This window comes from Trachurus japonicus, chromosome 18 (genome assembly GCF_045865225.1).
Source record: "Trachurus japonicus isolate A0001 chromosome 18, Traja_1.0".
NCBI classification, from domain to species: Eukaryota; Metazoa; Chordata; class Actinopteri; order Carangiformes; family Carangidae; genus Trachurus; species Trachurus japonicus.
In genome coordinates this window covers 14,077,951-14,101,251 of record NC_140924.1, presented here as the reverse complement: position 1 = coordinate 14,101,251, position 23,301 = coordinate 14,077,951, and the positions used below count along the sequence as shown (strand labels likewise).

At 42.2% G+C, this 23,301-nt stretch overlaps 1 protein-coding gene across 1 annotated transcript in view; it reads right to left on the bottom strand.

Annotated features, from left to right (window-relative positions):
• Positions 1–23,301, bottom strand: part of focad (focadhesin) — a 45,781-nt gene that overhangs the window by 15,420 nt on the left and 7,060 nt on the right. The window contains exons 6-25 of the mRNA XM_085759325.1: positions 19,491–19,592; positions 18,962–19,220; positions 18,080–18,292; positions 17,500–17,587; positions 16,383–16,576; positions 15,193–15,453; positions 11,476–11,580; positions 11,271–11,372; positions 10,998–11,128; positions 9,961–10,087; positions 9,729–9,863; positions 8,221–8,312; positions 7,867–8,024; positions 5,681–5,802; positions 4,484–4,576; positions 3,529–3,617; positions 2,562–2,603; positions 2,349–2,457; positions 1,369–1,485; positions 244–482 (exon numbers count right to left, since the gene is read on the bottom strand). Of these exons, the coding sequence (XP_085615451.1) occupies positions 244–482; positions 1,369–1,485; positions 2,349–2,457; positions 2,562–2,603; positions 3,529–3,617; positions 4,484–4,576; positions 5,681–5,802; positions 7,867–8,024; positions 8,221–8,312; positions 9,729–9,863; positions 9,961–10,087; positions 10,998–11,128; positions 11,271–11,372; positions 11,476–11,580; positions 15,193–15,453; positions 16,383–16,576; positions 17,500–17,587; positions 18,080–18,292; positions 18,962–19,220; positions 19,491–19,592 (2,778 nt within the window). The remainder of the gene's footprint in view (positions 1–243; positions 483–1,368; positions 1,486–2,348; positions 2,458–2,561; positions 2,604–3,528; positions 3,618–4,483; positions 4,577–5,680; positions 5,803–7,866; positions 8,025–8,220; positions 8,313–9,728; positions 9,864–9,960; positions 10,088–10,997; positions 11,129–11,270; positions 11,373–11,475; positions 11,581–15,192; positions 15,454–16,382; positions 16,577–17,499; positions 17,588–18,079; positions 18,293–18,961; positions 19,221–19,490; positions 19,593–23,301) is intronic.

Genomic DNA, 23,301 nt, shown 5'->3' with positions numbered 1-23,301 from the left:
TAGATACACAGGAACAAGGACCCCTTAAAATAAAGTGTTACCTTCTATTGTGGTGTAGTTTTATGGAATATTGTTTATTTGTTATTGAATATTGAGATATGTATATGTACTGTATATACATTTGTTATATTGAAATGTCTTTGTGAGTGGTTTGTGCAACAACGGGTTTCTGTTCATGCCAATAAAGCTAATTGAATTGATAACTCCCTCCTTCCCTCCCTGTCTGGACCGGTGTGAACCGACCTGAGGCGCTGGTGGTGCAGACTGGACAGAACCAGTCCCAGCGCGAGACCGGAGTGGAACTGGACGGCCTGGGAGTCGTCGGCGGACGGCGAGCCGGGCAGAGCGGCGCGGAGCGCGGACACGACCTGGACCAGAGCGTCGCGCTGCCACACGACGAGGACCGGGACCAGGAGGGACAGGGACAGACTGGCACAGGACCGGGCGATCGCACTCGCCGTGTTCTCCCCCGAGTAGGAGCGCTGAGGGGGGAGGGGGGGGAGGAAGAAATAAAACCTTCTCTAACTGTGACTGACGTTTAGTTAGTTTGAGCACATTAAAAATAAAGTGTGTAGCTCATCTGAACCGTGTTAGTGACCAACTGAAGCGTCTTCTCTTCCTCTTCAGCGTCGTACAGACCAGAAACAGTAGCCATGTTTCCATCCAAAGTGATTCGAATTACTGGAAAATACGCATTAAAAGAAATTCGAATCTTGTCTGTTTCCATTACCAGTACGGACTTTGCGTTGCGGCCGCCACAGACTTTATTAATGGGAAACGCTGGATGCGCTGGTTGATAAGTTTTGTTTTTATTGAGGAGGAACTATGACGACCTGTGCAGTGGAAAGGGGTACAAAGTAATGGTAATTGGTAGTGGAAACCCTGCTTTACATCGTTTTAACATATAAAAGAAAAAAAAACATCATTATGCAGGTGTGGGGGCTTTTATTTTGCCGTGGCCGTGCAGAAACCCTGTTGTTGTCTTGTGAGTGAACTGCAAACAGGGGAGCAGTTGGGGTGAAAGTGCGCTACGTCACACTTAATTCGAACATAACTGTTTCCATCTCTTTCAAATCAACCAAAACCCGGCTCTAGCGAGCGTATTTTAGTTTGTGCGAATCAGGGGATTTTAGTTCGAATTACGGTGTTTCCATCATAATTTTCTGATGCGATACATCTAGATGCGCATCTCAATACGCTGATGGAAACATGGCTACTGTGATAATTCTCCGTCGTCTACACAGACGGATCTAATGGGAATATTGTTCATTTATCTGTTTCATACTAATTCTGCTGTTTAAATCCAACAGGATGAAACAAGTCTGTCCTTTATAATTGTTTTTTAAAGACAGAGGAGACGTTACGTACGTGGAGGAACCAGGGGAAGACTTGTCCTCGGGCCTTGTGGCTGCTGCTGATGATGCTGAGCAGCGTCTCCAGCACCATGGACAACCAGCTGGACGTAGGGACGAACTCTGGACCGGCCTGAAACAACAACAACACGATGTCTTACATCCATAGAGAGATAGGATATACTTTATAGGAAATTCAGTTTCTCACCTGCACAACCAATCATCAACAAATCATTCTATAGAAATAATGCGTAGAGAGTAAAAGAATCATTAAGAATAAAGAATTTAAATGATAAAAATGAGAGTGACAATAAATAGCTGATTACAAATCACATACATATACACATGAAGACATGAAGACACAGAAATCTTCATTTATAGCGTATGTTTAACATTGGACCCCCTCGAAAACAAGATGGTACATCCTAAGGGGTTTATCCAAATAAAGAAATTTCAACACATATCAAGTTTTTAAGTTGTTTTAACTCTCTTTCACTTGTGCTGCTTTTACGGTTATTCTATCTATTTTGTACATTTTATTTCATGTAACTTGTGGCCTCAGTTGAGTTTTTTATGGTCTGTTCTCTGGGATTTCTATGATGTTGTGAATGACCAGACGACACAACAGCTGTTCAATGTTTGAAGCAGCGTCAACAGGAAACTGTTTGTGGGGTCAAAGGGCAAAAACGTCCACAAACACAAACTAAATTAATTTCAATTCAAACTGACAAAATGAGTAATAACTGTGCTAAATCAACTTGAATGTGATTATTTACAAACAAATACAATGTAAACTGCTTATAGTGATGACGTGGGTCCAGAGTCAATGTGAGCACTGTAAGCATTTGACTATTATAATGAATTTTTTTTATTATTTCACTTCATTTTTTATGTAGAACTTCATCTAAATGTCATTTGTAAAGTGTTTCAATGAGAAAAATGTAAGGAAACGGACAGCTTCAGTATTTATGAGAATGAAGAGTCGTAGTAACTCACCCCCAGGCCGCCGTCGCCGTCCGCCGGCAGGTTGCTCTCATACTTGGCCAGAACGGCGGCTAAACTGCTCAGAGCCAGGATGGAGTTCCCCTGGACAACAGGACTGTCCCTGAAGGCAACATGGACATCGGCTCAGTCCTGTGTGTGTGTTATTACAGGTGTGTGTGTTTGTGTGTGTGTGTGTGTGTGTGTGTGTGGGGTGCAGAGACTCACTTTGTAGCAGCTTTGATGACGTCGGTCAGCTGATCTCTGGCCCTGAGAGACAAAGACAAAGAGACAGACTGAGCTTCTTCGCAGCGGTGCATTCAAGGACAAACCGACATATCTGATCTGTCCTTTCATCTCAGACAGACAGAGCTGTTGTTAACATGTTTTATTGGTTGTTTATTTTTATTTCCAGACTCAGCAGCTAAACCTCACTTTGTGTATATTATATTTGTTGTTTTTATCTTTTTATCTTTTATTTTGATAGTAAAGTACTTTGTGACTGGTGTCTCTAATTAACCAACTTATTGATTACTAATCACTAAAGTTTGTAATTTTCTGTTTTCTTTTTTGCGTGTTCTTGGTGAAAAATCAAAAAAATCAAAAAAATTAAAAAGTGTTCTTGCAACAACGCTGAGAACAGGTGACTCATTTAATTGTGTTTTTGTTTTGTTTTTTACACTGAGTGAAAAATGAAATTAAGTTTCAAATTGAATCACTAATGAAAACAGGCACAACGATAAAATCTGTTTTATTGTTTTACATCTGATCTTGTGTTTAACGTCTAAAAACACACAGATCATCACTCCAGATGTTGTAAAGTGCTTTATAAATAAACTTTGATTGTTTCATTGAATAAACAACGATTTTTCATATTTCATATTTCAATTATAACCATGTCCATGTCATGAGTCACCATGACAACACACCAACACATATCAACAAGTTTTGTACACACCCCCAAAATGTAATTTAACATTCACTACTGTGAGTTACAGCTCAATAAACGACACTTACAGCAGCTTCATGAGCATCAGCACATCTACATCACATATACTGTTTATTTTGTTTATTTGTTAGGATCCCCATTAGCTGCTCTATAGCATATACGGTATACAGTGTGTGTGTGTGTGTGTGTGTGTGTGTGTGTGTGTGTGTGTGTGTGTGTGTGTGTGTGTGTGTGTGTGCTGCTCACCACATCCAGGCACAGTGCTGTTTGTACTGCAGCTCCTCTGGGTTTCCTTTGCCTTGTTTCTGCTGCAGCTCCAAGTCGGCTCGTCGACCCTGAACACAACACAACACAAATACACACCTCCATCTGTAACTACACAACCATAACCTCCACCTCCACCTCCACCCGGGGAAATCAATCCACACAGTCTTCCCTTGTTATCTGTGGATTTTAACTCCTTTAACTCAGTGACCTGGACGTAAACAGTGAAAGTGAAACAGACGTAACAACGTGTCTGGATTGGGTAACACTTTAGATTAGGGAACACATATTCACCATTAACTAGGTGCTTATTAATATGCATATAAGTAGCTTACTAGCTCCTTATTATTAATTATTAAGCACGTATTAACACCTTATTCTACCTCTATTACACCATGAATTAAGATTTGTCCTGATATTAACTCCTAATTATCGCTTATTCATTGTAAATTAATGCATTGTTGTTTCTGAATAATGATGTGAATAACCAGTGGGTTATTGGGGCAGTAGCACAAGAACAGTAATTCTTCCTTTATCACTCTGAATTAGTATAGCATTAATGCATTAATTTACAATGAATAAGCAATAATTAGTTAGTTAATATCAGGAAAAATCTTAATTCATGGTGTAATAGAGGTAGAATAAAGCTATGTAGAATAAGGTGTTAATACGTACTTAATACTTACTATTAAGGATCTACTTATATGCATATTAATAAGGACCTAGTTAATGGTGAATGTGTTCCCTAATCTAAAGTGTTACCCTGAATTGAATTGTTTCTGCAGGAAAAACAGAAACAAAGTTGTAGTTGTGTGTCTGTAGACGTGAGACGTGTCCTCCCTGCTCTAGTTATCATCGCCTGCAGAAGCTTTCCCCTCTCTCTCTCTCTCTCTCCCTCTCGTCTATAAATATGTAATGAGCAGCGAGGAGTTCAGACCTGCAGGACGGCGTGGAAGGCTCTGCTCATGAAGCTCCTCCAGGCCTGAGGCAGCAGCAGCGCTCGGTGCCACTCCGACGGCTGGATGTTCACCTGCACAACAACAAATACCACAACAACTATGAACAATAGGGGTGTGGCAAACATCAATTCACATAAGAATCACAATTCTCATTTAATACGATTCAGATTCAATATGAAATGTCCCAAAATCAATTTTAAAGAATAAAAAAATGAAACAAATCTGCTGTTGGCCTCCATTTCCTTCTATTTTTTTTTTTAATAAAGAGCAGGGTTCCCACTTGTCCTGGAAAACCTGGAAAATGGTTGACCAATTTTCCAGTCAAGGAAAACACATGGAAAATGAGAAAAAAAGTCAAATGTCCTGGAAAAGCTTCAGTTGTCCTAGAAAATTATTTATCATATCAGCTACCAGAGCTCCGTTTGCCGTTTTCAGACCTCACTAAGGATTTCTTTTCTAAAAAAAAAGTGCCTAGTGAGGAAACAAGAGACTTTGAGTTGATCAGTGTTTCCAGTTTTGGACCCCCCATGTTTGTGTTGTTCTATGATAAATTCATAGGAATTTCTTAGCATGTACTATAAGAGATTATTGCATAACTTAGAGCCATAGACTGCACATCTTTAAATCAGACTTCTGGGGCTGGGAGAGGAAGAAACATAGAAACAAAAATATACAAAATAAGGTACAACTGTCGAAAAGAAGACTTCTCCAAAGCATGAACGGGACAGAGGATGTATAATAACATGTCTGTCAGACTGTAGCCACTGAAAATGTCCTGGAAAAGTCCTGGAAAATGATTTCAAGAAAAGAGTGGGAACCCTGAAGAGGCACTTTTAATTTTGTTACTTAAGCAATATGTGATATTGCTTTTATGCAACAGTTTCAACAATTCCATCTAAGCATGGATGAATGTTTAAAACTCAATAAATGTGAAAAAGACACTTTAGTCATTCTGTCTTGCAAAGCAGCCTGGAGTAGGTCATGAGGATCCGTTGCACCGATAGACTGAAGCAGAAATCATTATCAATCAAATCGTTTTGAATCGAATCGTAGCCCCAAAAATCAGAATCGGATCGAATCGTGAGATAGTAAAATATTCCCACCCCTAATGAACAACAACAACATCGACACAGAGACACAGGGTTGTTGTGTTGTCGTGTGGCGTTCGCTGCTACCTCGTGAATCAGAGCGCTGAGCGTCTGCTGGAAGCTGCGGCTGCGGTTGACCAGGAAGCGATCGATGGGTTTGCCGTTGCGGTCGGTCTGAACGGGGAGCTCGTAGCTCAGCAGCAGGCCGGCTGCAACACACACACAAACACACACACACACACACACACACACACACAAATACACACGCACACACAAATACACACTTTACTCAAGGTCGAGCGCTGGAGTGGACGGGGAAACAGAGATTTCAGCTCAGGGCAGAAACCTGCGCTTTGTGAATCTGTGATGTTTCTGACTTTATTAATAACATAAAAAATAACATTTTTGTCACTGTAATTATTACATTGTAACATTATTATGGATAATGGAGGATCCTTGCGCTTATGTACAAGATTGCTTCAATCTCTGCCTTCAAAGATTTTCTCTTTCTTCTTTTGTCCTGTTTTTCTGTGTCCTTGTCTTGTTTTGTATGATTGTTAGTTGTTTGGGGTTTTCTTGTTTGTTATGTTCAGTAATGATTTGTATGGACTGTTTGGTCATTTTTAAACCAAATCAAATCAAATAAATAAAGAAAAGTTGACCACAAAAATTATTATTACATTGTTACGCACCAAACTGACAATTAACGCTGCAATTTTTTAGTTTTTTTGATTCTTACTGGTACTGGTTTGTTCACATACTGTAATACTGCACATGTTCCCATCTACTGTCTTTCTATTGTTTAATTCCAGTGTTCTTCTATTCTTCTTATTGCTGCTGTTGTTGTTATAATAACACCAACAACGAGAACAGTGTTAGTAATAGCAGTAATAACAAGAAGCAGAGGAAGAGACAGAAGATCTTTGAGTGGATTTACATGAACAAAGAGTCTAACCCTGAGAAGACAATAGAAGGATTTTTTTTGAGATTATCAATGACAATTGAGTCTATGTGCAATAATTTATCTGCATTTTTGCCTTTGTCCACCTGCCAGTTTTTTTGAGTCCCGGCTGTTTTGTTCTTAATCGATAGGTCTTCAATCATGTACATATGGGAATCCCTGTTATTTATAGTCTTGCCTGAAGTCTGTGTCTCATGTTTTCCGCCGCCCCGTGCGGTTTATTGCTGCAGAGACACTGAAATTCCCATCTACGCGGTTCTATCTGTTTCATCTCCTGCCGCGCCAGGGACGACAGGAACACGCTGAACGCTGAGGAACAAGAACATAGAGAATATATATATATACACATTCCAGGCGAATTCAGAGCTCTGGGGTGTATTTTCATATCATTGTGTGGTCTAAAAGAATGAATCTGATGATTTTCGGAGTTTAATCGCTCCTGTTTTGCGGTAGTTGCCATCCGCGCATCGCTACGACCAGCAATGAATGGACGTGGATGTAAGTTCCTTCTCTTCTGCCTCTCCTTCTTTACAGCCCTTCTGCCGCCGCATTCATCCTCTTCCTCCTCAGGCAGCTTCACACAGGGCCGCGCCTCAACCACAGAGCACAGAAGTTTATTTACTTCAAGCAAGCCGACATTGTAAAAGTCGATCTCACAAGCTCCCGGATATGTGACATTATTGTTGCAGTGCTGGTGATTCAGGCGCAGTAGGGATAGCTACCGCTTTTGGCAAATTGGAATATCAACTCTTTACTCCCTTGAAGTGTACATTTTAGTTTCCACAGGGAAACCAAGAATACCCAAAAGATGCGCCGAGAAGTTTTTTTTCCTTGAAGCCAAGCTCACGGCTCTGCTCCGCCGTTTTATGACACAAACGTAGCTTGCACCGACAACACACCGAGCACGAACCTACTCGCTATGACTATAGGGAGACTTATGAATGGGATCTAGTTTGCAAAATGTTGAACTTGCCCTTTAAATATATAAACTTCGGTGCAATGTTGTGAGTATCCATCTGATGCTGTCTGTGGAAAAAAAAAAGGGATAGAAACAACGTAAACAGCGGAACTTCTTTCATCCACTCCATTCATTGCTGCTGTGCATCATTATTATCATTATTTTGTATTGAACTGTTTTATTTTCTTTTTTTCCAATGGATGAAACAAATAAACTAAACTAAAAACTAAAAATAAATACTACAACATAAAAAAATTGTGTTGTATTGTCCTTTAACACTAATAGAGAAGGAGAAAAGGCAGAAGAAGGAGAAGACGAAGAAGGAGATTGAGGATGGATGTTTGGTTTGTCCACCTGCCAGTCCAGGTTTGAGTCCCGGCTGCTTGTGGACGTCTTCGGGAAAATCTGCCAGAGCCTTGTAGCCACAGCTGAGCGCACCTCTGCCGATCCCGCAGCGCAGAGAAGTAAACACACACACATCTGGCACATCTCCTGAGTGGAATTTATGGACGCTGAACGCGGACGAACAATAAGTCAAGAGGATAAAAAGCTTCATTCATCTGAGAGCTGGTGAAAGTGTGTGTGTGTGTTTTTCTGAGAGCAACAAAACTGGTCTACCTGGGATACGGATTATAGGTTATTCATCCATCTTATTGATAGTGGGACGGACATGATCCTTTCTTCTTCCTCCTCATGGAGCTTCTTTACTTCTGTTCATCCTCTTCCTCCTCAGGCAGCTTCACACAGGGCCGCGCCTCAACGTAACTCCAGAGGAAGCTCACCACCTCCTCTTTCAGTTTCTGAGGAAAAACAGATAGAAACAGTTTTTAAAAACATCAAATTGAGGAATTTACTGAACACCAATAAGATCTTGAAAATACAATAGAAGTGTTCACTTCTTTCTGCACTATTATTCATGAGATGTTATTATTAGTTCTGTATTGAATTATTTTCTGTGAGGCTTAGAGTGCCAATGAAAGCGCCATACAAATAAAATCTATTAAACTAAAAAAAAATGCTACAACATATAAATTGTGCTGTATTGGCTCCTATATAACAGTGTAATAATGTTATAAACTTGAGTTCATCTTACTGCCTCAGGAAGGAGAGTTATTTTCCGTCACGGCAATCTTACATGGGAAGTATTTCCAGAGCCGTGTAGCCACAGCTCTCTCCGTCTGGATCCTGCTCTGCAACACACACACACACACACACACACATTTGAGTGGAATTTATCCACTGTAGGAGAGACCAACGGCAATGAAGTCAAGAGGATTAAAAAAGCGCGTCATTCATCTGAGACGAGGAAATTCAATTGATGCCTGACAAGGCGGGGGCTGCTGAACTCATTATTTATTATTATAGAAACATCGTACTTTGTGTTTTCATCCATCCTATTGAAGTCGTAGGTTCGAATCTGGTATAAGGTGTTCAGTTCATTTCCTAAACCCATGGAGCTCCTTTACTTTTTTCATTTTGTTGTTACACACAGACGTAAAAACACCTTGAGCTAGCGTACCTGGAGGAAGCTCACCACCTCGTAGTTGTGACTTGAAGCTGTAAAAAAACAGATAGAAAAGCCTGCCTTTTTAACACAGCATATTGCCCAAACACTGACACAAATAAACCCCCTTCAATACAATTATCAACAGTCGTTTGATCCATATGTTCCTCTTGTTAATAAACAGTTTAAAGGGATAGTTCAATATTTTGGCAACTTGGCCCATTGCCATAATCCCTATAGTCATAGCAGTAGGTTCGTTACCTTTAATTGTCGGTGCAAGCTATTTTTAGAACGGCGGAGCAGAGCCGTGAGCTGCTCAGAGCTACGCTACGGAGGCTAATGGGATTTCTTGGTTTCCCTCATCAAACTCATCAAATACACAATCCAACAACTCCAAAACGCTCTGGTGGACAAGTTGTGACCTGCACATTCACCACGCTACGAGATAATAACAGAACATTACCAGACAGAGTTGTTTTAGAGGTAAATGCAGAGACTGCTTGATGAAAAACTGTCCCTGAAGGCAATGCGCATCAGCGTTTTGCATGAATTTGTCTCTAAAACAAAAAAAAAAGACAATTAAAACAAACCTACTGCTATGACTATAGGGATTATGGCAATGGACCAAATTTGCCAAAATGTTGAACTATCCCTTTAACATTTCAGTTTCTTTTTTAACTGAGACTGAGATGAGGAAATGAAGGTGCGACACCTCGTACTCCTCCGACTTGACGCTGAGCTGAGGAACCAGAGCCAGAAGCTCCGCGACCACCTTGACCACCAGAGGACGAGAGTCTGAGCTGAGCTCCGGCCCGAGGCGTTTCCACGTCGACACCATGTCCACCACCTGCAGCGTGAAGAACAACAACGTTTACTAGGGAAGAGTGAACAACATAAGTGTGTGTGTGTGTATATGTGTGTATATGTGTGTGTGAGAGAGAGACCTCGGCCCGGCACAGCTCCTGAAGTCCTTGCAGAACGAGAGCAGCCGGAGTCGCCATGTCTGGTTTTGTGCACTGGTTCAGAGTGTGTGTTATAGCGGCCAACATGTCTCCTCCGTGTTGATAGGGCCTGACACACACACACACACACACAGGATGGAAGAACCTTCATTAACAGCTGGAGCCAACGTGGATAAGGATGTGTGTGTGTGGTGTGCATCTTCACTGACCTCACAATTCAAATTACAATTCACCAGCCTACGATTCAGTTTGATTCAATTACACGATTCATCTCGACGCGTTTCGATGCATCACATCTTCAATTCTCTGTTGCCACACATGGCTTTTTCATTAATTACAGAGGATTTGTAGCTTAATTATGCTAGATTTTTACTTTAATGAAACAGCTTTGGAGTAGTTGTGATGGTTTAATAAATGGCTTAATGTGTAACAAGGGAGAATGGAGGCTCCCATGTGCGTGTCACTATTTGTGCCTCTTGGCTGAGAAACAACCTTGTAAGATCAGAGCCTCCGTCCCAGTGTCTCTGCAGCACTGGGACACAAACGCGCCCCGTAACCCATAATCTCTTGTTTATGACAGATTAAACTACACAAATATACACGTTGTAACATCGTATATGATAAATAACATTATTTCTTGACGGCTTTGTTGTAAACAAATGCACATGGCCGGGAGGAGGGTTAGAAAAACAGCAGAAAAGCGACCGGACCTGCATAGTTCCTCTTTAACATAAACAATTAACAGTCAAATAAATGTGATAACTTTTTATTAACATAAAATAATATAGAAAATATCATTTAAATGCATCACAATGCAGCAGCTTCCTGAGAGTCTGAACACACAAAGAAAAAGAAAAGGCCTACTTAAAGCTGCACTTGTTGATTTCTAATTCAAAGATCGATTATGTGACCTAACGGCATCGATTCAGAATCGTCCCATTAAGAATCTCGATGCATCTGTGAAAAGATTATTTTTGGCACCGCTAGTGTGTGTGTGTGTGTGTGTGTGTGTGTGGGACCTCTCTCTGCAGATGTCCCTGACGCAGGCGGCCCGGGCCAGGAGCTGCTCCCACTGGGCGTCCCTCCCCACCACCACCCGGCTGCCGTCCTGCTGAGTCAGCAGACGCTGCAGCTCCGGGTAAACTCGATCCTGACGGAGAGAATTAATACAGGTTTATTAATTATTAACAATAATAATAATGATGATGATGATGAGTAATGTGATAAAATAAATAAATATAAATTATTAATAATAATGATGATGCTGATGTTCACCACTGATTCTCACAGACCTGTTTCTTCCAGAGAGCCGTCATGAGGCGCATGGCCACCGCTCTCAGCCGGGGGGCGCTGGCGAGCATGTGGAGCGTCTGCAGCACCATGGGAACACACAGCTGCTCGGACACAAACACACACACACAAACACACACAGTTTAGGTATATAAACCTTTCTTTTTTTTAAACAAAGAGAGGATCCATGAGCAGAGGGTTCGGTACCTTGTGCGTCCCCAGGTTGGGCAGACAGCTGAGCAGAGCGTGAGCCACATCTGGATCCTTCTCCTTCCCCAGTTTGAACAGCAGCACGGGGACGAGGGCGGGAACCTGCAGACAGACACCTGTCAATCAGATGAAGCTGGGAGACGATGCTTTATATACAGTATTCTTTCATTGCTCTCGCCTTTTTTTTTCTCATTTAAACCACAAATCATTCACCTATAGATCAAGTGTTGGATGAACAGTCGATTCGATTGATGTTTTATTTGAAAAATGTTTATTAACAGCGACAAATCACAGCTTTTTAGCCTATTTTAGCTCTTTATTATTATTTTTTTTTTCTCTTTTGCTTCAGTCTCGCTCCTGTCTTCAGCATCAAACAGAAGACAGACCAGATTATCGACTACATGAAGTGTCTGCATCGTTTCTGGTCCCTGTTTATCCAGAATCATATAAAATATGAACCATTTGTGTGATATATTGAACAAAAGAGTCAAATTTGAAGGATTTCCCCAGAGGAGTTTTCCAGATATTGCATTCAAAAGACTAAAACTGAACTTTACCCATCAACATTTTATCTGTTCATCCTCAAATCTGATGAATATTTGAATCATATCTGAGAACAGGAAACCGATCCAACACAAGCACAGCTCCTGATAGATCATGATGTTTCTCTGCGTCTCTGCAGGTTTGAATCTAAACTCGTCCGTCCTGTCTCCTCATGATCTGACTGAACCCGCGGTCAGGGTCTGCAGAGCCCCCCCCCTCCCTCCCTGCTCATTTCCATTCAGACAGAAGTGGACGTCGGGGACAAAGCAGAGTTCAACACTTCATCACTCCCTTTTCTTTTTTTAGAGCCGGGGTCAAAACACAACGCAGCGGCTCAGGGTCCTTGGACACATGTTAAGTCAGTGTCCGTGCCGTGTGTGCAGCCTTTAATAAACATAAAAGCACTTACTGCTGCCCTGCACCTTGGCTGTTGCATAGCAACCACTTCACCTGCATGACTTAGGAGGAAGACGGAGCAGCAGAGAGGACGGAGACGGAGGTTGAATCCCTGAAGAGTTTGTTGTTGATCCTAAACCACCACCTTAAATCAATTCATATTTTAAATTATTGATGTAATAGTAATGTAATGTAATGTATTTTTCCAATATATAGATATAATAGAGTGTAATTATCTCTCTATTTTTGATTTTTAGGCAGTGCGACAAGATTATGAATGATTTTCTGTGGGAAATGAGTAAAATGTGTGTTTACGACTTTGGATATCAGAGTGTGGAGTATTTTAACTAAACCAAACTGACTTAACACCGGCTGCAAACCATTTTATTACATGGTGGAAAATAAGAATGAAAATCCCCACAGTGTCATATTGAAGCAGTGTGTGGTCGACAAGCTTCAGTTATACACTGAAGTAAGAGACTAGTGTCCAAGGAAGCAAATAAGGTTGGTGGAAAAGTGTTAAAGTGTCACATCTGGATCTTCAGACGTTCTGGAAATAAATATTCACAACTAATAATATTATCATTTATATGGTAGAAATAAGTTCCCATTGATACTGAGGATCAGGAATGAATGGAGCTGGAAAAACAACAAAGACAAGAGTTCAGTTTTTAGTTACGCCTTAAACTGAAATATGTGTTTCATGTCGACCGTTGTTTTATTTTTCATAATGGTTTGTTTTTTCCCTCCTCTCCTGTAACAAAGAGCTGATGTGAGTGTTTGTTGGAGCCGTGAGGAGGAGATGAGACGCTGCGACGTGAGGAAATCCATCCAGTGGATCTAAAATATCGCCAATAACCTCCTACCGATGCATCAGATGACGGCACAAGTGGCACCGAGGGAGCAATTAGACCAGCGGGGGGTGGAGGAGGGGGGTTGGGGCAATGGGAGGGGGTTATACTGTGAGGCGTCTAACAAGCCTCGGTAATGATGAGTCCATAACACACGTGTGATATTTCACATCATCTCCTGAAGATCCATTTACAGTCCCACAGAGTCTGTCAGTGAATTTATACAGATGCAGGAAATTCAGCATCTGGAAGGAGGGGAAGGTTTTTATTTATTCATTTTTTATTTATTACTGCAGAATTGCAAACAGTGGAGGCAGCTCTGTAAACATGACTGATGTGTTTATAGAGCTGAGTGACTGAGTGATAAAGTTACATCGTTAATTAGCCAGCCGAGTGTTGGACTTTCTCCATTGGTTTATTGCAATTTCTAAACCGACTGGCATGAAGAAAACAGTGTTGTTAACCTTTGTTGTTACATTTACAGATATAATTTAGCCACTTAGCCACCTAGCTCGTTAGCTAGAGCAACTAGCGCGAACAAAGTTTACTAAAGCAGCTAACGCTAGCTAACTTTTTGGACAATCCTGAGCTACTTTGCACAGAGGATATCTGCTAATCATTTACTGATAAGATTATCAATTACATGGGGAATATCTGATTTAGTTTTATAATAAATGAGCAGTTCTTGCTTTTTGGACAAACTTTAGCTTCTTTCCACTGAGGACAAATGCTAATCACTTGCTGGTTTATTATTAATTACATGTGGAATATTAGAAGAAGGTATTTCAACATGCCGTATCAATAAGTGGGTGTGCTCAGCAGTTGGAGTTTGAGTTTCCTCATTGGCTGCTGCGACTTGGCACAAAGAAACAGTGTTGCTAACTTCTGTCATTAGATCTACTGATTTTATTTTTTCTCCTTTTTTTTGACAATGAATAATCTTGAGCAGCCACTTTTAGCTTTTTGGAAAAACCTTGGCTACTTTCCACTGAGGACATTTGCTAATAGGATTATCAGTTGCATGGGGAATATCAGAAGAAGCTTTTTTTCCCCCAACATGCTGCATCAATATTATGAAAGAGCTCACACTTCTTGTCTCCTGTGTGAGGGTGATCATCGGGTTTAAAATGTTACATTATCTAATATTAATTAATAAATTATTAATTACCAGTCTGTATCCTTTGGAAAAGAAAACACAAAGGGTTTTCACCTCTTCCAGCACTGTAAATAATCAAAGTGTTCCTTCTACTTGTGTATTTTTAACTGTGTAAAATAAATCTTCATCTAAATCTAAAATCTAAATATGTAGCTCCTAGTTTTACAGTTATCTCTATTGTTACTATTCCTGCACAAACCTAAGGCTTTGTTTGTCCACTTCAAAACAAAACAAAACAAAACACCAGATATATGGAGAAACATTTGTGTCTTTATTATTCAATCAAAAAAAAAAAGTTGATTTCAACAAAATAATATGTTTTCAATGAAAACAAACTTCACTTCAATCAAAAAAAACATTTTCAATCAAAGAAAAAAAGGGTTCTCATTCAAACACTTTTTTTTCTGATTGAAAAGGTTTCTTTGATTGAAGAGAAATTTGTTTTGCTTGAAAACATCTTTTTTGTGTCAATCAACTTTTTTTTTTTGATTGAATAAAGACAAATGTATCTCCATACAGATAGAGCACAAATGTTGTGCCTCATGAACCTCCTCTACATAGTATGTTAGTAAATAAACATCACTATTTATGAGCTGACGTTTGATTATAGTTGTATTCTTGTTGTATGTGTGTATTTTTATATTGTTCATATTACTTGTTTCCATATTTAAAAAGCTTATACAGTATATCTTATAAGCTTATATTATGAGAAAGGCTTTAACTTGAGATGTGGCGGCAGCGTGGAGCCGAGCCGTGTGGATTATCTACCTGGCAGGGGTCGGCTGCAGCGACGGCCTGGCTGGCGCTCAGGGCCAGCTGGCAGACGTCGTCCTGGCCCGTGACGACCAGATAGGTCACGACGAGGGCGAGGGAGCAGGGCAGCCGCTGGCCCGACGACAGGGCCGAGCCGACCGACAGCAGCCAGTCGGCGGCCGAGGACGGACTGTCCGCCACTTTGTACAGGACGGACAGAGACACAGCGAGTTCACTGTACCAGGAGCTGAGAGGAAACGTCAGGGGTGGAGCGGGCTGAGGAAGAGGAGGAGGACAGAGGGAACATGGTTTTACTTGATACTGAAATATGTATAATTGTACAAACAAATAATGAGTGTGGGCTTTCTAACACATAACCTGGCAGATATTAGGTAGGAGTTCAAAAAATCTTTCAAGGCAGTTTCTGCTCTCATTTTAATTTCTTAGTTTCAGAACAATAACTTCTTGTGCCCAAATTAATGATCTTTAGATTTTAACTCCTCAATTTAACATAGAGTTAGGGAGGGTACTAGTATGGGATTATGTTTTTTCAAGAATCGATTTGTATGTATGTACATTTTTGTCTTTCTAACCAAAAATGCTTTAAATAAAGTTAATAATTTATAGAGTTTTAAATGGTTAAGTGCACAATAGTTGTGTGTGACGATCTGCCCTATCATGGGGTATGTTTAATGTCATCTAACCGTCTATTGTAACAAAGCCATCATCAGTAAGATCAGCAAGATTGAATGTAAATGCAAAGATCTGACAGGTGTGAAGGGGTGCACATTGGCAGCCATTCAAACTTGGTTTTCTGAAAAAGAAGCAGTTTTTTACTCTATAGAACGAGACCTAAATCTCAATTAGATTGGGGATTAAAGTTGAATCAATAAAGAAGCAGCAAAATCAACGACTCTATCTGCTTTCATTGTTTTCCATATCATAACCATCAATGTTTTCCTTCATCTTCTGACATGTGATGCTCATCTTCTCAACACTTCTATAGCTTTTTTACTCTACACGTCCGGTCTGAGTATCAGTGTTTGATTTGTTTTCACTGGTCCTGTGCTCAGGAGGCCGGAGACTCTGACGATCACAGAGGTCGTAGATTCAATCTGAGAACAAACAACTTGTTTTTTTCTGTTTTGGGGGCAAAAAAACAACAAAACACAGTGAGATCCATCCAGCTTCAGTGTGTCTGTTACCTGTCGGGGTTTGTCCGTCTGCCTGCTGACGCTGCGCAGCAGGCTGTGGGCCAGGCTCTGGTTCAGGGCGTGTGTCCTGCGGTCGGTCAGAGCCTCGGTGAGGCCCGAACACGACAAGAGCTGCAGCACCGGCAGAACCAGGACCGGAGCCAACCAGGGAGACAGGTCGGCCTGCTCCGGAGCTAAAGTCAGAGCTGTGGACAGAGAGGAGAGATGTTGTATGGTGGGTTCATCCAGTTCTAATCATTAATTTATAGTTTTATTTATTTATTCAATGATTACAGATTGTCTTCATTCTGGAAATATGGATAAAATGATTGAATTTGGCATCAATGACGGAAAAATACAAAGTTTTGAGATGCAAAAGTTTAAGATGGAGCCAAAAAATAAGATGGTTCAGTGTTTAATGTCGACTTTTACTGAATGTTACTCAATTATTTCAGTACAGTATAAAATAATATGTTGTAGCCTGTTAATGAGTTGTTGTTGTCAGGCCTGTTGGTCGGTCTTGGTTCATGCTGGTGTTGTGTGTCAGTAACTTTATCACTAAAATACACGAATCAGTCTCTGTCTTGTGAGTAGACATTAAGAAATTGTTTTTTGTTGTTGATCTTAAGGTGGACTGTGTGCATTGTGTGTTTTGATATGTTTGTTTTTATTAAATTTAGCTTTAAAAAAAAGGGCAAATGCCTCCGATAACAGTGTCTTTAGGAGCATCTGAGGTGGAACAGCTGTTGAATCACAGAGGAAATGACAAAATAATGACGTCACACGACATCATACTGTCATTCACTGTTACTGTATAACTTCACAAGAAAGAGAGGAGTCATAAAAAGAGAACAAAACAGTGACTGGAGCCTGGTCATATTATATTATTAACAGATTTTAGATCGTTGCAGATGTTTTAACATCAGGAGACACATCAGCTGATAAATGACGAGAAAATCAAGTCCAGAAACACCAAAGATGTTCTCGTATATCACAGCGCTCATGCTCTGACCAGTTAAATCCACACGAGCGCTGCTTCCTGCTAAATCACTTTGTCACATCAAAGTATCGCTGCACATCTGCTCAGTGATGCTTTTAAACTTGGAGACGGCGTCTTAGTCTGTCTTACCTAGACTGAGCAGGCTGCTCTGCTGAGCTGCCGGCGCCTCCAGCAGCAGCAGCGCCACGCCCAGCAGCAGCTCGTCCACCGGCGGATCCTGAAAATAAAATACCGGCTTTAGACTGAGATGAAGCTCATCGAGTATGAGTTGTTTTAGTATGAGTTAAGTATGAGTATTAGTTGTTCAAGGGATAGTTCACCATTTTGGCAAATTGGCCCATTGTCATAATCCCTATAGTCATAGCAGTAGGTCTGTTACCTTTAATTGTCGGTGCAAGCTATTTTTAGAACGGCGGAGCAGAGCCGCGAGCTGCTCAGAGCTACGCTACGCTACGCTGCTATGAATGTGCAGGTCACAACTTGTCCACCAGAGCGTTTTGGAGTTGTTGGATTGTGTATTTGATGAGTTTGATAAAGGGAAACCAAGAAATCCCATGAGCCTCCGTAGCGTAGCTCTGAGCAGGTCACAGCTCTGCTCCGCCGTTCTAAAAACAGCTTGCACCGACAATGAATCACTATGGGGATTATGGGCCAATTTGCCAAAATGTTGAACTATCCCTTTAACAAAGCATTGGCGCTGCTGTGTGACCTGTGTGCAGACGGGGAGCAGCTGCTGCAGGAGGCCGAGCAGCGGCCGGCAGTCTCCGTTGAGCTGGAGGCAGCGCTGGCAGGCGCAGAGCAGGTGCAGCAGCAGCAGCCGGGATCTGTCGGACCGGCGCCGCTGCTCCGAGGACCCGGAGAGACCCTGAAGGAGAGCGTCCACGAAGCCACACAGCTCCAGCACGGCCTCCACGCTGTCCACCTGTCGACGTGAAGACACCAGCACCAAGACCGGTTAGAGACAACACGACTCCACTGAGGCTGCTGCAGCTGTTAGCTCCAGATGTTACATTTAAAAAAGGGATTCATCGGATGGAGGAGAAACCTGTTTTTTTCTCCTCTTTTTTGGAGAGATGTGACTCTGCCACGTTCACGTTCAATTTGTTTGAGTCAAGTGAGCAAAAGTGTTGGGTTTTTTTTAAGTAATGAAGATGTTTTGGCTTCCTTTACACAAAAGAAGAATAAACAACAGAGAAAAAACATCGGTACCAGCATCAGCCATCGGCCCAGAATTTCATAATCGGTACATCCCCAATTTAATGCTTTTTTTTTTTTTTTTTTTTTTTTTACATTATAGCATCTTTAAAATGTAAAATTTGATTATTAACTATATCATATATAAAAGAAAAAGAAGAAGATATACTGTAACAAAACAGAAGCAGTAACATCATTAGTGGATGTGACTAAGCAGGAAGGGAAGAAGACCATGAGCTGGAAATAATACACATAATTAAATACACTCTGTTTGCTTATTAAGTTATTGAACTCACTTACTAACGTCAGATGGAAACTCATGTTCATCTACACTGTTGCTATCAATCAAAGTGTTTCTATACTGCTCATCAAGAACACTACTTCCACCATGTGTCACCTGCATGTGTGGGACCAGTTGGCAGAGACACTGCAGCAGGCTGTCCGACACCGTGGACGCCTCCTCTTTCCCCTGGTCCTTCCTCTGGTCCTGGTCCTGGTCCTGGTCCTGGTGGTGGACCGATCCGGCTCTGGGGTGCGTGGGCAGCAGCACCCTGAGGAGACTGTGTCTCAGCAGGGCGTGCTGCGGTTGTCTCTGCGGTTCACAGTACAGGTAGCGCAGGAACGGGGCCAGCATGGTGATGTAGGCCAGCTCACACCTGCAGTTTGCGTGTAAATAAATATACACACATTTATGTTATGATTTACGATCCATACTGTGGGTTGTATCTGTATCTGTATAAAAAAGTGTCATTGACGCCATGGCAACAACAGCTGCCAGGGGTGTGATGAGCTGTTTGAGGTGGGGCCGCAGCTCTTCACAGATGGATTTGAAATTCATGCGCTTCACACGGCCGCAGCAGCAGCAGTGGGTGAGTGAGTGATTGGACGGACGTGGGAGGGTTCAGAGCCTCGGCTGTGTGACCGACCTGTCAGCGGCCTGCTGGATGAAGTCATCAATCTCCAGGAGCAGAGCGGGCCAGCAGTCCACACGGTTCTCCAGGGCTGTGATGAATGGGTGAGGGCTGCTCCTGGAAGACAAAGACCACGACTCTCACAACAACAACTACAACCACAGATTTGGATTTTCTTCAGATCACCACCAACCAGCCAATTATTTCTGAGTTATGGCCAGAACTGTGTCATATGACGTCATCGGGACCTTGACATTTGATCACCAACGTCTAAACCAGTCCAAGTCAACGGTTGGGTCAAATCAAGAAGAACTTCCCTCAACTTTTTTATTGAGATATCGTATAAATAAACACTAACCACTGTACCACCAATCAGCCAAGTATCACGAAATATGGTGACGACCTCTTCCTCCAGCTTTGAGTTACAGCTAAAGGTGCTTATTGCAGGACATATAGATCTTCACCTTTGGCTTTTTGGTGGTAAATTTGGTCATAATTAGCATAATTATTTCTGAGTTATAGCCAGAACTGTGTCATATATAGTCATTGGGACCTTTGATCACCAACGTCTAAACCAGTCCAAGTCAACGGTTGGGTCAAAACAAGAAGAGATTCCTTTTTTATTGAGATATCAGATAAATAAACACTAACCACTGTACCACCAACCAGAAATGGTGACGATTGCTCCCTCCAGCTTTGAGTTATAGCTAAGGGTGCTTTTGCAGAACATTTAGATCTTCACCTTTGACCTTTTTTAGGTAAATTTGGTCACAATTAGCTTAATTATTTCTGAGTTATGGCCAGAACTGTGTCATATGAGGTCATCGGGACCTTGACCTTTGATCACCACCGTCTAAACCAGTCCATGTCAACGGTTGGGTCAAATCAAGAAGAACTTCCCTCAACTTTTTCATTGAGATATCACGTTAATAATCATCGTACCAGGGCGCCGTCCACCAACCAGCAAAGTATCAGTAGAAATATGGCAACAGATGGACCGGATCTGTCAGAGCAGGAAAAGAAGGAGGCGTTTGAAAGAGCCTTCGAAATGAGACGTCTTCGTCCACTGTGTCATCAAATCTAGCCATTGATGGATGTAGCACCTGATTTGGGACGCAGCTAATATCTCCGGTTCTGTTGCTTTTCTTGGTGAATAAGACAGAAATTCAATATCTTGTGTCCCTCGGTGCCATCGTTGCCCGACATCCACCTCATTTCTATTCTGTGTGGCGCTGCCTCCATTATTCTTAAAACCCATTACGTCCAGACAAAACACCGGGGTCAAATCCAAGGTGAAGTCTCTGGGTATTGTTAACACGCCGGCCACACAGACGTTAACAAACACGGCTGGAGTGTGTCTGTGTGTGTGTGTGTGTGTGTGTGTGGGGTTGGACACCCACCACCATCAGCTCCACTTAACCGATGCATTAACATCAATCACCACGTATCTAAGTGTAGGAAGGAAGTTGAGTTCAGGGCATGTCCGTGCCTGCGACAGCCTGCAGCAGCGTGGACTGAATTCCTCCGTGGTTATCTGTCTGACCATCTTTAAACCCCCTCCCCACCCCTACTCCCCCCCCGGTGGCCATCTCCAAACCTTCTGCTTCAATGCAGCTCCCATCACTCAGCCACGCTCACACCGGCCGCTGCTCTTCAGCTGCCGTGTGAAGGAGGTGACAGGAAGCGAAGACGGAGACCACCCTCCTTTTTTTTTTCTTTTTTTTTTTTAGTTCAACTCCAAGTTCACAGCTGAGTCACAGCGTTGGCAGAGAAACAAGGCTGCACCAACGTGAAACCATCGCCACCAATGCAAAGTAGTGAAAAATATATGAAATAATAACAGATTCAGGAGGTAAACAACATGGTTGTGGCAGAAAAGAGAAGTCCATGTCTATTTCTGGACCTGTTCTCCAACTCTTAATTTTTGTAAAATTGTAAGAGTCTAAAAAAGTCCAAAGAAAAGTTCACTGGAGATGATCAGAGTTTGATCCAATAGCAACTCTATGACGGCACTTCCACTTCTTTTCTAAAATTGAAGAGTCTCTCTTTAAATGTGAGAAATTCCGCAAGCGGAAATAATGAAAGAAATGGCGAACAAACACTGCATATCTCCAAAATCAGGCAGGTTTCCAGGATGCCAAGTAGCCTACTCATTTTAATGTAACAATTGCCGATGAGAACCGGTGTCAAAAAGGGAAAAAGGAGGAAAAAAAAAAACGATCATGGACTTTCATGATCGATTACCATGGCAACGAACGAAGCTTCGAAGCTTCAAATTTTTTGGGTCAGCCCTAGTGTTAAGCCAGCAGATGATGTCGTCTCATATAGATCATTGGAATCAAATCTAAATCGTATCGTGACAGACTTTGTGATATTGACAAAAATCGAATATCGTCCATTGAATCGATTTAACATTATGTTGCAATGACATGTTATTTTCTCCATTGCTCCTGAGTTTACCTATGGCCACTACTCGTGGTCTGGCGAACTTCACAAAGGAGCCGCAAGTTGGATCACTTCTGTTTGAACCCTCCAGGGTCTAATGATCACGGTGGTGTGATTGGATAACGTTAGGTTTCAAAGCACAAGCAACAAAAAAGCGAAAGTGCAGATTTTAAACTCTCTTTGAGTTTTTGTTTGGTGTTGATAAGATACAATCTGAGACATGACATGATGATTTAAATGGTTTGATTGTACAAAAATATTAATTTGAGCATAAAAGTGGAATGGTCTGGGCAGACTCCAGATGCTTTTCAATATATTTGTCATTTTTTGTGTGGTGGTGGAATCAGCTGATTAGACTTTAGGTGATTTTTGTGTATTTTTGGGCCCAACATGTTAATTAAAGGAGGTTAAAGTGAAAAAATGATTGTCAGATCTTATAGTTGAAGTTGTGCAGAAACAAAAAGGCCAAACAAAGTGGTATAGGTAAAAATCCAGAAAAAGTATCCAAAAAGGCCAAAATACAGGCTCAGATCCTTAAACGGTTAATAATCAGGACCTTTATTTCAGTAAACGAGCGGATCACCTCGACACTGCACCTGAAGAATCAGGCCAGAAGCGCCCTGAGTACGTGGGAACGGCTGCAGGAGACGCTCAGGCCCGTCTACGCTGCTGCAGCTGGAGCAAACATCAGATGAAAAATGAGCCGGTGGCGGCGAGACCCCGGTCTTGATCCAGTCCTGGTCCCTGCTGGGGGCTCGAGTGGCTCGGGGTCTCGGGGTCTCGGCGGTGGCAGATTGCACGGAGGGCAGCGGCGAGCAGACGGTCGACAATGGGCACCAGTGTGCTTCATCTTCCATTAATCCCAACAGCATTTTACAGTTGCCCCGGTGGTGCCAGGCCCCGGCAACCAATGGCAGACCGGATCGCCGGTCCGCCGGCGCCACCCTGCTGCCCTCGACACATTCATCTTCCCACCGGGGGAGGTGGAGACCGCCAGACAGATGCAGACAGCAGAGACAGCGATGAAGACGAAATGGAAAAAAAAGAGAGAAGGGACAATGGGAAGGAAGGAGCAGAAGAAAGTAGGGATAGAGATGTAAGGAGGAGGAGAGGGAGGAGGAGGTGGGGGTTAAGAGGGATCAAACACAAAAAAGAGGAAAGGGTGTTGGAGGAAGAGAGAGAAAAAAAAGCTGGAGAGCAGCAGAAACATGAAGGAGAGAAAAACTGAAGTCTTTTTATCACCCGCTGTAACTGATTAAGGAGGCCCCAGGATCCTGGCAGAGGTGCAGATCTGAGAGGGGGGGGGCGGGGGAGGGAGGAGGAGGCGGTGGGGGTGGGGTGGCTGGGGACATCCAACCAGTCAGACCAACTATTACCACTG